This window comes from Scyliorhinus torazame, chromosome 2 (genome assembly GCF_047496885.1).
Source record: "Scyliorhinus torazame isolate Kashiwa2021f chromosome 2, sScyTor2.1, whole genome shotgun sequence".
Lineage (NCBI taxonomy): Eukaryota > Metazoa > Chordata > Chondrichthyes > Carcharhiniformes > Scyliorhinidae > Scyliorhinus > Scyliorhinus torazame.
In genome coordinates this window covers 35,847,742-35,866,246 of record NC_092708.1, presented here as the reverse complement: position 1 = coordinate 35,866,246, position 18,505 = coordinate 35,847,742, and the positions used below count along the sequence as shown (strand labels likewise).

The following is an 18,505-nucleotide window of genomic DNA, read 5'->3' as shown; positions in this document are numbered from 1 at the left end:
GTGTCCTGTGTGTTTATTGACCATTAAGAAGGCATATTGCACTAACAACTGGAGGAGGATACAAGTCTGTCAGATTTTACCCCCCCCCACCCAATTTACTTAAAATCAGTCTGTCTGTTTTCAGGTGGAACTGCCTCAAGACAGAAGGGATTTCTTGGATGTGTTCGCTCATTACGGTTGAATGGAGTCACCCTCGATCTTGAAGAAAGAGCCAAAATGACCCCCGGGGTGAAGCCAGGATGCCTGGGACACTGCAGCAGTTACGGTAACTTGTGTCACAATGGAGGGAGGTGTATCGAGAAGTACAATGGCTATTCTTGCAACTGCAGTCACTCAGCTTATGATGGACCATTCTGTAAAAAGGGTAAGCGGATGCAGATTTGCTTCATTTTTTAAAAAGAATTCAAGCCAGATAGCACGAGCGACTATCTTTAGATGGCCATACACTAGATTTCAGCGAGCTCCCTTTTCCTGTTAATGGGGATTCGTTTATTCTGAGTGTGAAAATGTTTGAGTCATTCTCACTAAATTTAAAAAAAACATTAAACGCAGCCATTTTGATTTTCCCACATGTAAAGTTGCTGGGCGGAATTCTCTGAAAGTGGGGCTATGGCCCCACGCCCGCAGGAAAACGAGTGCGAATCACTCTGGACTTTCCTGGAGAAAGTCCAGAGTGATTCTCCATTTTGAAGGGGGCTTGCAGTGCTCCACGCAGCTCCGGCTGCTGATACAGGGCTACCCACTTTTGACCGCGGATCCGCACATGTGCGCGGTGGCCAACTGCAGCAGCGGCCCCGCGCAACTTGGCGGACCCACACAGTAAGCCGGCTGCAACAATATAGGCCTCCCCAGATCGTGCGCGCTCGCCCATCGGTGGCCCCCGATCACGAGCCTGGCCGTCCTGAAGGCCCCCTCGGTGACGGACCCCCCGCCCCCATCCCCACCCCCCAATCAGGTCCGCAGCCTCCACTCCGAGCTCCCGCCGGGTGCAACCATGAGTAAACCACGCCGGCTGGAACTAGGCTAGCTGCATCTTTCAATGGGCCCCTACCGGCGTCTCATCGCCCGCGCACTCAAGACTGGCAGCAATTCTCTGGTCCGCGGAGAATCGTGGGAAGGCGTCGTAACCGATCGCGGAAACTCAGGGAACCCCTTTGCTGTTCCACTCTGACTCTCCACAGCCATGCTTCTGCACTATGACCTTTGCTGAAACCTTTTTCTCTTTGGTTCCTTTTGCCTGGCTAACCCTGTGTCATATTTTCCAGCTGTCCAGATTTGCCTCGGTCTATGGACTGTTTTTCAGTGGGGAGATCCAATGTCTGGTATAATGCAATTGATTAGAACACCTTAGGTATGAAGGTGTCTGAATGAATAGGGGACATTTTAACTTGGGGATTGGGTTTTGGGTGGGGGATCGCTCCAGTGGGTTGGTTTCCTGCTTGATGGATGCAATGAGAAGTTGCTGTGACTGTTAACGTCTGAGATTCTGTTGGAGGGGTTGAACTTTTTTCTGGCTTTAGCAGACAGTACGAGGGACCAAAGTCACTGTCATCAGGTGAAGATGGAATGGTCTTAGGCTGCCCAATGGCTTCCATCTTATGGGGCATTGGCACCAGTTCAGTGCAAGTTGGGAACTGTTTTCCAAGGATACCATACGTATGGGCAGCGCTGGAAGAACGAATAAATACCGGGCAAAATTCTTCGTTTGGGAGACTGTGTTCTCCCGCCAGAGCTGAATTGCGCCTGGTTTCTGCTCCCAGCAGGAAGCGATTCTCACTCCTTTGCCATGCAAATTTATGCATGGCGAGGATTGCGAGGGATTTCCGTAGGAATCCCACCACCGGCCTGGCATTTTGAACGGGCGGCCCAATAACGAGTTCCCACGGCGAACCCCACCCCCCCACAGGGCAATTTAACCCCCAAACCCAGATTTTGTGGACACCCCCGCTAAATTAGAGGCCACCCAGAGACCCCCAAAATAAAGAGACCCCCCCTGAAACTATCTAAAGAAACAAGCCACCTCAATAAAGACACCTCCACAGACCCCCCAGAAAAGTGACCCCTATCTAGCGAGAGAGCAATTCAGACAGAGGCAGTGAAACAAATTGTAGCTTTCACACTCACCTGGGCAATACACCTGCTGACACACTCACTGAAAGCAGTACCTGTCAATTCCTGGAAAGAGAAAAACAGCTGGGTTTAAACCTCCTCAGATCTTTGCTCTGCACGTCATTTATTCATTTCTCTTTGATATTGATTTTAATAGGCTGTAATTTACAGCTTCCACACAGCTCCTGGATCAGATAATCTGTTTGTTCACAGAACCGTAACAAAGCTGTAACTTAATTGTCCCTCTGGAGATTCTGGTCTGTTTGCTATCCCATTCTTGCTGTTGTTGGCGTCCCAGATAACTACTGGATACCAAATAAATTCTATTTATTTTTTGTAAAAGTTCAGAAATTTGGTATCTTCCCCTTTAGGATCGGGCCCAATATTGTGTCTGGTTGAAAGGGAATTCAACCACGTAACTATATGTACAGATAACGTATTTATTACACCGTGTTAAGGAAAAGTAAAGTGTTTTACTTGCACTTCCATTGTGGAGCACTGCAAGATATTATAGGAATTATTTTGTTACATGCTTATGGACATGATTTGTTGTCGCTGGGATATGGCATTGCGTGAACAATAATCGGATATGTTATTCAACATCAGCTTTTATGCTAATGCAGTGAAATGCAAACTAGTCTTTTAGCATTGTGGGGAATAACAGAGCATCATGGTGTAAAATAATGTATTTTGATATTAATGGAGCATCAGAAGATGATTTATTACAGTGTGCTCTTTATATGAGATTAATTGAAATCTAAAAATGTGATTTCACAATGTACAGTGAAATCTCTGGAAAAATGTAACAGTTTTAGTGTGTTTAGACTGTTCAGTGTCCCAACGGCTATTTTTATTTTTTAATTCATCTCGGGCACTGGCTCGGCCAACATTTATTGCACATCCCTCGTTGCCCTTGGAAAGTGACGATGACCTGTCTCCTGGAAGAACTACAAGTCCTCCTGTGTTGGGAGGGAGTTCCAGGATTTTGACCCAGTGACAGTGAGGGAACAGTGATATATTAATGTGGCCTCAGAAGTTAATTATGGAAACGGTGGAAAGAGCAGCACGGTAGCATAGTGGTTAGCACAGTTACTTCACAGCTCCAGGGTCCCAGGTTCGATTCCGGCTTGGGTCACTGTCTGTGCGGAGTCTGCACATCCTCCCCGTGTCCGCGTAGGTTTCCTCCGGGTGCTCCTGTTTCCTCCCACAGTCCAAAGATGTGCAGGTTAGGTGTATTGGCCATGATAAATTGCCCTTAGTGTCCAAAATTGCCCTTAGTGTTGGGTGGAGGTGTTGACATTGGGTAGGGTGCTCTTTCCAAGAGCCGGTGCAGACTCAATGGGCCGAATGGCCTCCTTCTGCACTGTAAATTCAATAATCATCTATGATTAATCTCGGACAAAGGTTCAGCACAACATCGTGGGCCGAAGGGCCTGTTCTTAGCTGTATTTTTCTATGTTCTATGTTCCAGCAGGATTGTGTGCTGAATTTGAATAATAAAACAAATCTTGCCAACGCATTCTGTTTTATATTTAATTCTCATCAAAACCTACCTGAACAATATTTAAATTCACAGTGCATCCTGTGCTTTTTATCAACGTATCCTCAGTGAAACGCTCATGTCACATGAGTGGCTAGTTAAATGTTACCTCGTATGAAGAAATGCTACAACAATCACCAATAATCAATTGTATGAATATTTATTGTTGCTAAAGTGATAGCACCTCTGGCTAATGATGGGACATGACTTTCTCATATTTTTTTTTCAAATATTCCATTTGAACTTCCAAGATATAAAGAAACAGAATGCATTTATATTACATGTATCTTTTATCGTTAATTACAATTTTACACACATTGGAGAGGATGGCAAAATGCCTTAAGGTTGCTTTAGGCAATTTTCTTCGCAAACCCTCCCCGCATTCATCAAGTCCCAATCCATTTTAACAGTAAAAGCCACATCTAATGAAGAACATTTAAAATTTCTTATCTTATGAGGGAAATTGGATGCATGTTCTCTAAAGTGATGTGCACTATAATTTATTTAAATTGCTTTGCGTCCTACCATCCTTCACCATAATTTAAAGCTATATATATAGAAACACAATGTAAATTTGCAGGCATGGAATTGTTGCAGTCAGGATTCCCACTGTCCCTACACAATCTGGTGAAATTTAAAAATCCACATGAAATAGTTAGTTGGACGAATCTTGCCCTTAACTTACGGTTGAAAGAAATCTCCTGTTTAAACAATGATGAAAGAATAAAACTTGTGAGGTGAATGATGTTGCACAGCGTGTAAAGACTGTGCGGTTACAGCTGCAAACATGTTCCTGTGTTCAGGATCCTTCTTCACACAGTAACTGGATATAATTTATGCCAGACAGTGGGCGCGATTCTCCACTCCCACGCCGGTTGGGAGAATCGCCTGGGCCGCCAAAATTTCCGGGGACGCTGGTCCGACGTCCGATTCTCCCAAGCGGCGGGAACGGCCCGGTCAAGTTTCGCGGGCCGCAGGCCGGAGAATCGCCGGAGACACCCAAAATGGCGATTCTCCGGCACCCCCGCTATTCTGAGGCCCGGATGGGCCGAGCGGCCAGGCCAAAACGGTGGGTTCCCCCCTGGCGCCGTCCACACCTTGTCGCTGCAGTCGTGGGCAGTGCGTGAACGCTGGGGGGCAGCCTGTGGGGGGGGCGAGGGGGGATCCTGCACCGGGCTTCACCTGGAATGTGGGGTGGCCTGCGATCGGTGCCTACTGATCGTCGGGCCGTCCTCTCTGAAGGAGGACCTCCTTCCTTCCGCGGCCCTGCAAGATCCGTCCCCCATCTTCTTGCGGGTCGGATTTAGACAGGACGACAACCACGCATGCGCGTGTTGGCGCCGGCCAACCCGCGCATGCGCAGATGACGTCCGTTATGTGGCGCCGGCCACGTCATCTATGCGCCGCCGCTTTTACGCGGGCGACAAGGCCGGGCGCGTGTAGATGACGCGGGACGATACTGGCCCATTGTCAAGGCCTGAATCGGTCGGGACCGGGGCCTTTCCGCGCCGTCGTGAACCTCGATGCTACCCACTGTGTCACATGTCTTTGACACAGAAAACCAAATGAGACAATTTAAGTTTTAAGTACACACACAAGTTCACCTGAGGAAGGAGCTGCGCTCCGAAAGATAGTGATTCGAAACAAACCTGTTGGACTTTAACCTGTGTTTTAAGACCGCTTACTGTGCTCACCCCAGTCCAACACCAGCATCTCCACATCATGGCTTAAAAGACACACAAGCTAAAATAAGATTAAATATTTACTTATCCATTGTATGTATTGTGTTACAAACCCAAACAGGACTAATAAAATGCAATTTACACCTTTTTTATGATCGATATCAAAGCATACAGATGATAGCTGTACAAATGCAATTTGATTATTTATGCTGTCCCTGCATTTGATACGTTGGCAGGCAGAGTGGGATTGAACTGGAACATATTCGACCTGACAAAGGATGACTTGTGTTTTTTTTCTGATTGTTTACAGAGATCTCTGCCCTCTTTGAGTCTGAGACATCACTGACATATACCTTAGAGAAATCTCCCATCGTTGTCAAGAATCTAAGTGACCTTTCATCTGCTGTGTCCTCAGACATCACTCTTCTAAAGGAGAATATTGCGTTCCGTTTCCGAACTGTACATACACCCTGTATGCTTCTTTATATCAGTTCTCTTGACGGGGAATATGTGGCTGTGACTCTGTCGAAAAATGGTAAGTCTAATGAATAGTTAGACCTGACATACTAATCTCTTTCAAAATGTGACCCCTTTTTGTTGTTGGAAACGAGTTGATCCAAAAAGTTAGCATAGAGTCATTATTTTAAGAGACAAATGATACAAAGTTGAACTCTGCATGGTCTTATTTAAGATTTTCAAAGCCAGCATGTCAATGACATAAGGCAGGATTTTCTGCCGTTTTCCAGCGGTGGAGACGGCTTGTCACTGGCCGTCACCGAGATCTTCCCTCCTGCAAATGTCGACTGCGCTTTGCGAGTCTTGCCCGCTCCGCTGCCAGGGAACCTGTAGCGGGGGTGGTCGACTTCGGCAGGGCCGTAAAATCCCGCTGGCGGGATGGGCCAGGAAAATTCAGCCCTCAGCGTGTCGACATGCCACAATGTTTTGGTGATGAGCCAACCAGATCAGAAATCTCTTTAGGTTGGGCTCCTCTGTGCTAGTCTCAGCGAGGCTGCTGTTGAAGCACTATTGTAAACCGTGGTGGCCCTCAAACAAGTGGACCAAGAAGCAATTAGATCAGCCCCTCGTCACCTAGTTTAATCCTTATGCAGGGACAGGAGGGATAAAATTATATTCAACTCTGATTCTCACCATTTTCAATTACACTGTGATTATTCACCCACTCCCAAGTGCCTCGTGCCTCCAGCACTAACCACCAGAGCTTGTTACCTAATATGACCAAATCAGGCCAAAACTTTGACCTTAATTGTTTGAGACACTGAAGATTTTATTCGCTTGACAACTTCATTCTTGGCCTTCTGTCATTTCATTCCGACTCTCCTAGTGCTATTGACTAAAGAGTTTGTCCTTCTTTCTCCGCATAGGGAGGTTTAAGTCCCAGACCCCTGCAGTAGTTTGACAAGAAGTACTACATTCCCAAACCTTACTTGATCGATGGTAAGATCTGTACACTTGACATTGAAATGCCAATATCAATGACATTGAGTGTAAATTTATTCACAGCAACAACAGCAACTTGCATTTAAATACCAACTTTAATGTAGTAAGAATGTCCCAAGGTGCTTTGCAAAGGATTGAACACTCTGTGAATCAGACCTGAGCCAAGAAATCACTATCGTGTCCTTTTTTTTGGATCGTAAAGTGGGCTTAAATAGCACTTTTCATGCCCCCAGCAAATTCCCTCAAATTGCAAAGTGATGATGACCAGATAATGGGATTTTACGAGGTGTTTAAGGGATAAATATTGACAAGGTCCACGGGAATAACTCCTCTGCTCATCTTTGAAAATAGTACCCCTTCTTACCTTCACCCAAGCAAGCAAATGGGGCACAGTTCAATGCCTCATCTGATAGACAGCGCATCAAACAGTACAGCACTGCTTCAGTGCTGCACTGGAAGATCAGCAGATATTTCTGTGCTCTGGAGTGGGGCTTGAACCCCTAGAACCTTAAGACACAGAGGTAACTTGACCTCCGCACTGCACAGCTCTGTGAATCTTTGCCGACCACCAGTCTGGATTGGCGAGCCACCCTGACGTGGCATCCTGTTATTTTCCTGGCCTCCCAGCCCGTCACCTCAGGGCTGGGAAAATCCCGCCTAGAGTTTGAAGGCCGATCATCAGAATCAGGTTCATTATCCTATTTTCTATTTAGGTGATAGCAGAAAATGAAGCTCAAGGTTAATAATCGAGAATGGCAATTATTACAAAGGGACACTTCTGTCCGCTTATTATCCTTCAGTCGCCTGATATTTACACTGTAAATTATAATTTCAGTTAATTATAGCTTTGCATTCAAAGTGAAAAAAAATGCTTGAAAGCTTTTGGTAATGCATATTTAAAGAGTGCAGCTAACATAGGGAGAAATCAACATGGCTTCAGAGTTGATGGGTCATCCTTGCAAATCTACTGGAATTCCTGAAGGAGGTAATTAAGCCTGTTCAGGTATTTAATTCAGCAGATGCAGTTCACTTGAATCTTCAACAAAGCATCTCATGCAAGACCAGTGCGGAGAGTTAAGTTTAATTGACCAGATAACGTATTGCTGATCTGGATTCAGGATTAGTTTAGCAATTGAAGTCAGAAGGTGATGAGCAATATGCAGAAAGTTCTGATGAGGAGCAAAACACCCAGCGGTGTTTCATGGGCATCACTTCCAGGACTCCAAACATTTGAAATCCTTTTGAATGTGGGGAAACATACCAGCCAGAATCATCCCAAGTGTCATTTTTGGCGCAGAAATCGGAGTGAATCCCACAGGCCCTTCGGCACGAGCTAGACCAAAATTGTTAGACACTTGGGAAAAGGATTTCACGGGAAAAGCGTTGTGCCCGTGGCGCAGTCTGAATTGGTCGCCCTGGGGTCATCCGAGCAGTTCAGTCCAGGGTGTGCTGCATTTAAATGGTTCCACGGCCTTTGCTCACAATCCAGCCAAGAGGATGGCAGCAAGAAAACCAGAACCAAGGTTCGCCGCGGGTGCCCTGACTCGGGGATGTTGGGTGCTGTGGAGAAGAGGAGGGAAACCATTTACCCGCAGCCGGGCAGGAGAATCTGGAAGCATCCAGTCCATCTGGCTGGTCCCTTCCAGAGACTGAGGTGCCTCAAGCCTAGCAGACAGAATAGGGTGGCACCATAACACCTGTGCCATCCGCAAGTAGGTCGAGGCCCTCCAGGTCCTCGTCCTCCAGAGGACGCCTGCCAAAAGTCATCTCAGGCACGGGGCATGGCAGACAACAGACCGCCTCAAATTCAGACGTAGACCCTGAGGAGGGGCTGGAAGGGTGAAGAAATAGTAGCCGCACAGCGTGGGCATGGCTGACGTTAGGCACTGAGGGATGTAGAGCACTGACATTTGTCTATGTTTGATCTCACTATATATTAAACCTCACTTTTCTGAACCACTTTTAGGATGCCCAATCTCCATTCAGTGCATGTGCTTCCTTTGTACTGACTGGACTTATTAATGATACAGAGAATTCTTCAACCGAACCCCCAGCCCCCCGAGATAGCACCAAGGGAGGTGACTGACTCCGTGCATCATCACCCTGAAATGACCCAAGCCACCGGGAGTTTATGAGCTTCCTTCAGCCAGAGAGGATTCAGGCATTCACAGTACCCTTTCCTCACTGTAAATCATCATCACCCTCCTGCATAAAATGGGCAAGTAACATTCAGGGAATTCCCAACACCAGCTGGCTGAGTTGTTGGCCCTCATGAGCCCCCCTGGGCGTGTAGGAGGGGACGTGGCACATTGAAGAGGTCACGTCCCGAAGGTGCACCCAAGTGTCCTCCCTGATTCTGCATCTCCTGGACCGTGTCATGATAGGGGCGTGTCTAGCCCTCCTGCCCATGTGCATGGAACCACCGAAGCTCTTTCAGGAAAGTCTTTGGTTTCCTGGTCGCACCTGGATGCTCACATTTTGGACGGTATGGTGGGTGTTGGGAAGTGGGAGGAATCCAATGTGACTGCAAATGTAGGAGCTGGGGGCCGTCGTGAGAGGTTAACCCTTTGACCCTTGTTTTCAAAGCACTCTCACTAGAATTTGAGGCTCTGCCTTGGATGTGTCGCTGTGGAGAGCTGATGGTTCAAAGGGTTAACATCTGAGCATCAATAAGTGTCACAAGCATAAATCTCAGTTGACTAACAGGGCATAGTTGGTTCCTCCCTCAGTGCCAGGCTGTGCTAATAGGCGCCCTGGTAACCCAAGCGGCAGCCATCAGGGAGTTCATTGTTGGCACCCCTCAAAATAAAAATCACTGGATGATAAATCCTCAGCTACAACCAACATTCCCCCACCTGCCTTCCACCCCTCTGCTCATCCACACCCCCAAGGAGGAGTTTCCAACAAACATTGTCATGTAGGCACACACTCATCCAGCCCAGTTCTGGCTGAATGGCACAAAACAACAGACCCCCCCGCCCCCCCCCCCCCACATCTCTGCTGACCACGACTCCCGTCCCCAGTTTCACAGACACCCCCCGACCTCACATTCAGGGTCCCTGGTGAACAGACTTACAGGCGCCCAAAAGTCAATCGCATACCACCATAAACTACCCTCTTCTTGGTTACCTCTGCCACACCCCTCCCCAGCCCCCATCCTCAGAATGCCTCTGTCCCCTTGGACTCGCGGTGGACAATGGTGACCTGCGCGCTCACCTCTAACCTCCCTCTCAGAGATCATGGCGCCAGCTTTTCATTTTTAAAGAATGGTAATGATTTGCGTTGGCGTGACGGCATGCCGACTGGGTGGGAAAATACAACGAGGGTGGATGATGCACCATGACACCCGGTAATGAGATGATAATACATGCAAATCAGGCTTGCGCCCTTCCCTTCCCAGCCCGCCTCCATCACCGGAAGGAGGCTGGGAAGATCGCAAACCGAAATCGCGCCATGGAGAATCACATTTCCGGAATCTCATGAGATTTAGCGGCCATTACGGGAATTGTGCCCATGGTTAATGCAGCTGCTAAATTGCAGTCACAGGGTTGAACTATCGGGCAGTAGGGATGTGATCCAGAACCTGGGGCGAAATTCTCCTACCCGCCCCGCCACATTTCTGCCCCGACCGGCCGGCGGGAGTCTCCGTAACACCGGCCGGTCAATGGGGTTTCCCATTGTGGGGCAGCCCCACGCCGTCGGGAAACCCCCGGGCGCCGGCAAAACGGAGACTCCCGCCGGCGGAGAATGACGCCCCTGTTGACTGTTCCATTCTGTTAGTGGCAGGAGGGACTGTTTGTGGGCAGGGCCTTGTTAATATTTTGAAACAGACACCCAACACCATGTCATGCATGTCCAGGAAGCGATCACAATTGCAGGACGGTCTGTTTAAGGAGGGCAGCGAGAGCCCAGATAGGAACTCTCCTGCCTCTAGTCCTCCTGGCTCCACGATAATCAGTCAAAACCTAATGATGTACACCTCTTCTGCTGAACCCTACACCTCTCCCCATCACTGTGTGCAAACCTTGATGACACGTGCCTGGCACTCAGTCCACCAAAATCATAATCAGGGTCTGAGCATGTCATGAGACTCAGTTTGCACATTGAAAGAGTGCACTGCCCAACACAGACAGGCATTCTGTTTAACCAGTAGAAGATCTCTTTCAGAATGCCGGCAGTTGGAACATCAAAGCAACAATACGAAAGCAAAATACTGCAGGTACTGGAAATCTGAAATAAAAACAAAAGAAAATGCTGGAAATGCTCACGGGATTCTCCCCCCCCCCCCATCCACGTGTTTCTGGGCGGCGGGAGGCAGTGCGATGTTCACTGGTAACGGGATTCTCTGCTCCCACCTCTGTCAATGGAGATTCCCATTGAAACCACCCCACATCACCAGGAAACTCACGAGCGGGGGTAAGCTGCAGGGGGACCAGAGGATCCCACCACCAGCGAACGGCTGGAGAATTCCGGCCACTGTGTTGTGATGTTGCACTTGTGCGTTTAAGAAGCTGCATAGTGACCCCAATATGACATCACTCTGTGTGTAAGGCTGGAGGATTGAAGGTACAGCTCCATGTTAGATGTCCATTTATTGCCTGTGATCCCGACTGCAGATGTTCACTGCTGGCTGTGACTCGGTGTCAAGTAATTAGCCAATGTAACTTAGGGCCCAGGCTCGTTCTAGGCCCATGCACAGCTATGTGTAGTTGTTGCTGGTAATAAACATCATGGCCGAAATTCTCCCCCAACGGCACGATGTCCGCCGACTGGCGCCCAAAACGGCGCCAATCAGACGGGCATCGTGCCGGCCCAAAGGTGCGGAATGCTCCGCATCTTTGGGGGCCAAGCCCCAACATTGAGGGGCTAGGCCGGCGCCGGAGGGATTTCCGCCCCGCCAGCTGGCGGAAATGGCGTTTGTTGCCCCGCCAGCTGGCGCGGAAATGCGGCGCATGCGCGGGAGCGTCAGCGGCCGCCGACAGTTTCCCGCGCATGCGCAGTGGGGAGAGTCTCTTCCGCCTCCGCCATGGTGGAGGCCGTGGCGGAGGCGGAAGGGAAAGAGTGCCCCCACGGCACAGGCCCTCCCGCGGATCGGTGGGCCCCGATCGCGGGCCAGGCCACAGTGGGGGCATCCCCCGGGGTCAGATCGCCCCGCGCCCCCCCCAGGACCCCGGAGCCCGCCCACGCCGCCTGGTCCCACCGGTAAATACCAGCTTTGATTTACGCCGGCGGGACAGACAATTTCTGGGCGGGACTTCGGCCCATCCGGGCCGGAGAATTGAGCGGGGGGTCCCGCCAACCGGCGCAGCCCGATTCCCGCCCCCGCCCAATCTCCGGTACGGGAGACTTCGGCAGGGGTGGGGGCGGGATTCACGGCCGCCAACGGCCATTCTCCGACCCGGCGGGGGTTCGGAGAATGACGCCCCATATACTTGTGTTCGACCCAGAATCCTCGTCCATCTCAATATCTTGCTGAGCATAGGGGCAGATAGACCGTTTGAGGTTGAATATCGAGGCCCTCAACATTTATGGTGGAAGTAGGCAGTATGAGAACACGATACTCAGCAGGTCAGATCATGCCTGTTGAGAGGGACAGAGTTAACATTTCAGGTCGAGGTGAACTTTCATCAGCACTGGCTACGCCCCGAGCTACAACTGACAGCAAATGTACACAATCTCCAAAAACAATCTGTTCAAATCGAATCGCCAGCGTAACACTTTCTAACCAGCCAAGCAGCCGGCATCTTGTTCCAGAAACCCCTTGTCAGTCCGTACTCAGATTTTGCATCTACTGCATTGATTGCGTGTCGGTCCCACTGGAGGCTTCCGGGCTGGACTCATTATAATTCGCCCTAGTGTACTTCAGATAGACGCAGCATCTGCAATTGCAATTTTTTGGGGGAGAAATCTTTTTATTGGCATTTTCACAAATTATAAACAATTATATACATTGCTGGTCATGTTCCCTGTCCCACTCCCCCCATACCCCTTTATACCCCCCCCCATGTCAACTTTGGGGGGGGTTGTTTCCAACCCCCCTTTCCTCTCCCCTCCCCCCCTCTTTCTTTTCTACCCCCTGTGTTTCCCCTGTGGCTCAGCCTCCCGCATTGTCCCTTCTCCAGCCACTTCTCATCTCCCCCTCCCCTCTCCCCAGGTTGCACATTCCTATGGTTTTCCCCCTGTCTTATCTTTTTCTTATTCCTCTCCCTTTTCATTCTAACTTTACCATTTCCCCATCTATTCGTTATTGCTGGCCTCGAACAGGTTCTGGAACATGCCAACGAATTGCCCTCATGCGTTTAGGAATCTTGCTGGCTGTGGAGTCAGATTAGCTGAAGGAACAGCAGCAATATTTGTGTAGTTGCATGGCAGCACAGTGGTTAGCACTGTTGTTTCACAGCGCCAGGGCCTCAGGTTCAATTCTCGGCTTGGGTCACTGTCTGTGTGGAGTCTGCACGCTCTTCCCATGTCTGCGTGGGTTTACTCCGGGTGCTCCAGTTTCCTCCCACAAAGATGTGCAGGTTAGGTGGATCGGCCATTCTAAATTTCCCTTACTGTCCAAAACGGTTAGGTGGAATTACTGGGTTACGGGGATAGGGTGGAGGTTTGGCCTTAAGTGGGGTGCTCTTTCCAAGAGCCGGTGCAGACTCAATGGGCCGAATGGCCTCCTTCTGCACTGTAAAATCTATGAAATGTTAAAAATCACATGGACTGTCCTTTGGACTGGTGGTGGCTGCAAAACCATGTGTACTAACATTTAAAACAAAACCTTCAATGGGAATTTTGCTTGGTATAAGTACAGGAAACAATGACACTTCAATCGGAAAGTCATGGGCCCAAGACCTACCTGCTCCTGTGTCTTCAGCGTGTCATCGGGGCTCACGTCTTAATGTAGCGCAATCTTTCAAGTCATAAAGCATTCTGCTCTATCAGACATGTACAAAAGATGCTATGCCATTAAATGAAGATGAGCAGGGAAGATTTCCTTCTGGCTTGGCCACCAATTATCTCTCAAACGTCACCTTCAGGACCTTTTATCAAGTTTCGGGTTGTGGGGTTTAGCTGCTTTGTTTCCCTGTCTTCCACCAGTAACTACCCTGAAGAGCTTAGGAATGCTCTAAGGATGTAAAAGATGCAATATGTTCTTCCTTTCTTAAACTCCTGGGTTACGGTATCATTCAATTAGATATTGAGCCCAGATGCAGGAGTAACGAGCCCCACTCTATCCAAGTGACTATCTATAATTTTGTGCCATATTTTAACACGGAAAGTGCAGTAATTTAAAACCAACAGTTGCCAGTGTAGGTTAGGGTGCAGAAGGGCTGGTTTAGCACAGTGGGCTAAATAGCTGGCTTGTATTGCCGAACAACGCCAGCAGCATGGGTTCAATTCCAGTACTGGTCTCCCCGAACAGGTGCCGGAATGTGGCGACTAGGGGCTTTTCACAGGAACTTCATTGGAGCCTACTTGTGACATGAAGCGATTATTATTATTATAGATGATGGTCGATGTTTAGGATGGGTTGAGTAGTTATGAGAAGTCAGGAGGCTACGAGAGTCGCATCTTTAAGGCGTGAAATTACGAAGCACATTTTCGCGCAAAGTTTGTAACTCTCTTCTGCAAATAGCAATTGATGTCAGATCAGTTGTTCATTTTCACACTGAGAATGATAGATTTTAGTTAGTCAAAGATTTTATGGGATATGGAGTTCGATATCAGATCATCCATGTGTGGTGAATGTAGGAATTCCAGGTGTAGTGTGCTGTAGGTATTTGGTGCACTGTGGGTTAAAAGCCTGGGTTAATGTGTATGTGTGTGTGTGTGACTGCTGCAGTCATGTTTAAAATAAATCCAAGTTTGAAAGAACAAAGGTTTTGGCAGCCGGGGAGGGGCAATTAAGCCATCGTAAAGAGCATGGGCAATGCAGTTGTGGTTGGATTAAGGAGATTCCCTGAGAAGTTAATTCGCTTTCAGCTTGGTAAAATGGAGGTAATATATCCGTCATTTTGCAGAAAGCAGGTCGGTGGAGTTCTAGTTGAAGCTGTGAACAGAAGTTAAGCAGTTTGCTCCGTGCAGTTTAGTTAAAACGTCAGACGGAAGAGCAGTGTGGTTGGGAAGGTGAATGAACCGGCTGAAACAGCTTCTGAGTTTCTGCATGCTTCTGACAGGATTCAGGACTTTTCTCTGAAGATCTCGCTTTCTTAAAGAACATTTCTGTAAAGCAGGCATTCCTGGGTGCAAACAGCATTTTAATAGGGAATTGAAAGCTGAGATGGTTTTTCTTGTTGTTTGAGTGTGATTAAAGATAGCAGTTAAGGTATTGTATTCACTGTATTGAGTAGCATTGTTTAAGGGATAATTGTAAGCTATTTTCTGGTATGATGTTAAAGATATTTTAGTCATAAAGTTTGTTTCAAAATACTGGCCTGGATTCTCTGCCCTGTGATGTCATCACGGGCAGCACGGTAGCATTGTAAATAGCACAATTGCTTCACAGTTCCAGGGTCCCAGGTTCAATTCCGGCTTGGGTCACTGTCTGTGCGGAGTCTGAACATGCTCCCCGTGTCTGTGTGGGTTTTCCCCGGGTGCTCCGGTTTCCTCCCACAGTCCAAAGATGTGCAGGTTAGGTGGATTGGCTATGCTAAATTGCCCTTAGTGTCCACTATTGCCCTTAGTGTTGGTTGAATGGGGTTACTGGGTTATGGGGATAGGGTGGAGGTGTGGACCTTGGGTAAGGTGCTCTTTCCAAGAGCCGGTGCAGACTCGATGGGCCGAATGGCCTCCTTCTGCACTGTAAATTCTATGATAATCACGGCTCATTGCGATCGGACGGAGAATCGGCGTCCGGCCGAAATCGAGGTTCACACCGGCCGCTGTAAATCACTGCTAATGTTTGCCAGTGTGGCCGGACGTGTTGGACCTCACCATGGGCCAAGGGGGAAATCCATTCAGGGATTTGCCCCCAAGGTCCACCTGAGGACCACCCTCCCCCCCATACCCCCACAATGCAGGACCTGCCCACCCCTCGCATAACAAATCCCCTCCCCCACCCCCACCCCCAGAGACTCCCTAGATAGGGAAATATCCACAGAGACCTCCGAGATATGGAGATCCCCCCACAGAGACGCCCTCGATAGAGAGGCCCTCCACAGCGACCCCTTAGATAGTGAGACCACACACAGAGATCCCCTAGCTAGGGATGCCCCCCAGAGAGACCTCCTAATTAAAGGGACTCCCCAGAGACCTGCTAGCTATATGGATCCACCTCAGAGACCCCCCTATCTAAAGGGACCCTCAGAGACTCTCTAACTAAAGGACTCCCCCCCCCCCTACTCACACACACACACACACACACAGCACCCAGGAAGCTAGAGAGCAGTTAAGACAGGGGCAGTGAAAAAAGTTATTGTTCTAACACCCAGCTGGGCATAAACCTGCTGGCTCAGACAAAGGAAGCACCATGTGTCCATTCCTGGAAAAATAAAGCAATGTTTAAACCCCTCAGATCCAATCACCTCCAATCATTCTTGAATGATTTTGAAGTACTAACATTGACAGCACTTAATTCTCTTTGAAGTGGTTGGTGTTTGTAAATATTGTGGTTACAGCACTTCAGAGTTACTCATCCATGAAGGGACATGAATGAAGCAAGGCTAAAAACTGTGTTTGTCAATCACAGCCCATTAAGGGAAATGAATGAATAGATTGCAACTAAAGGATCTGAATGGTTCAAACAATGGTCACTGCTTTTTCTTTCTAGTAATGGACGCATGTTTGAGCCAGCAGGTGTATGCCCAGGTGAATGTTTCTACTGTAGTTGTTTTCACTGCCCCTGCTTGGACTGCTCTTTAGATTTCAGACAGTGGTCTCTTTTTCGGGTGGGTCTGTAAGGGGGGGTTACTTTAGTTAGGTCTCTGTGGGGGGTCCCTTTAGTTAGGGGGACTCTGGGGGGGTCCCCCTATTCAGGGTGTCACTGTGGGGGCTCCCCCAATCCAAAGGGGTCTCAGGGGGGTGGGGGGGTTCCCCTATCCAGAGGGTCTTTGTTCAGTGTCCCCCGACTCAGAGTCGCTGGAAGGGGTCCCCTATTCAGGGGGTCTGTGGGGGGATTCCCCTCTTGAGGAGGCCTCTGTCAGGGGTCTCCCAATTCAGTGGGTCGCTGTGGGTTTCCGCCATTCAGCGGGTCTCTGGAGGTCTGAGAGTTTCCCATGATTCAGGGGTTCTCGGGGGGGGGACAGTTTCCTTATCCAGGTGGTCTTGGGGGACGACCCCTATTCAGAGGGTCTCTGGGGGATGTGCGGGTCGGGTCACCCTTGTACTTGGGGGAAGGGGTGGACCCAGAAATTCCGGGTGCAGGGAAATGAACCGCGATGCAGGGGGCTGCTCCGTGATGCAGGGTGTGGTGGGGGTGCTGCTTTGTGATGCGGAGGGCGGGTACTGAACAGCCCCGGGACATCCGTATTGTGCCGCCTGCTGATGGCGGGATTCCCTCGGAAATCACTCATGTTCCTTACCATGCATAAAGGTTGAAGGATCCCAAATTTCTTCCTGATTTCATGAGAGGGAAAACCAGTTCCACTTCACCTTTGGCGGGAGAACATATGGAGAATCCCGGCCACCACATTCCCATTTCTTTGTGCAATTGCTCCTGGAGCGAGGTATCCTTTGCTCATGGTCTTACAAAATTAAAATAAAATATTGGGGTTTCTGTCCAGTACCCTGGCCACTGCTCGGGTCTGGTCTGGGATCACAATACATGATGTGATTGAATGTCAGAACAGGTTTGCGATTCCAACAAATGCTCTCCTGCAGACAGGTCCGTTGATTTCTTCCACTCAACAATGACCAATGAAAAGTACAGCACAGGAACAGGCCCTTCAGCCCTCCAAGCCCGCGCCGACCATGCTGCCCATCTGAACTAAAATCTTCTACACTTCCGGGGTCCGTATCCCTCTATTCCCATCCTATTCATGTATTTGTCAAGATGTCCCTTAAACGTCACTATCGTCCCTGCTTCCACCACCTCCTCCGGCAGCGAGTTCCAGGCACCCACGACCCTCTGTGTAAAAAACTTACCTCGTACATCTACTCTAAACCTTGCCTCTTGCACCTTAAACCTATGCCCCCTAGTAATTGACCCCTCTACCCTGGGGAAAAGTCTCTGACTAGTCAATATCATCAGCTGCTCCAGATTGATGCCTTGTTTTGTGGACAACGTGTGCAGCAATGATGCGAGATGCATTCATTAGACTGTACTGGAGCATTTGGGGGGATTTGGTTAGTGTTTATGTGGGGACCACATTGGCACAAAGCCCTGCTAAACCCAATACAACTTGTCTGTATCTGTAACATTACAAGCCATGTCTCACAAGGCTGGACCCCAGTGAATGTATTTGATAATAACCCTTGGTTGAAGTCATTTCATTAACGTCTGCGACAGCTAAGAAGCACCCTGAGTCATGGCTCCTCAGGGCAGCAGGGTCACTTGAGACCTTCAATGTTTCTCTCTGTTTGAAATAGTGGAAGCACTCTGGAGTAACCTATGATAAAAGTGATTATGTCTGATGCTGCGACCTGAGCAGTGACCTGCATTATTCCACCCTGATGGTCAGGAGATTAAAGATACTGCTCGTGAAGCATGAATATGCACGGATTGTGGACGGAGAACCACAGGTGTCACCAGTTCTGTCCTGAAATCTGAGCAATCTTGTCGTTTGGA

At 48.9% G+C, this 18,505-nt stretch overlaps 1 protein-coding gene across 2 annotated transcripts in view; it reads left to right on the top strand.

Annotated features, from left to right (window-relative positions):
* The window catches only part of LOC140387064 (contactin-associated protein-like 5), a 1,365,877-nt gene that overhangs the window by 989,574 nt on the left and 357,798 nt on the right, over positions 1-18,505 (top strand). For both annotated transcript variants that reach the window (XM_072470084.1, XM_072470077.1), the window contains exons 18-19: positions 125-364; positions 5,642-5,866. In XM_072470084.1, the coding sequence (XP_072326185.1) occupies positions 125-364; positions 5,642-5,866 (465 nt within the window). The remainder of the gene's footprint in view (positions 1-124; positions 365-5,641; positions 5,867-18,505) is intronic.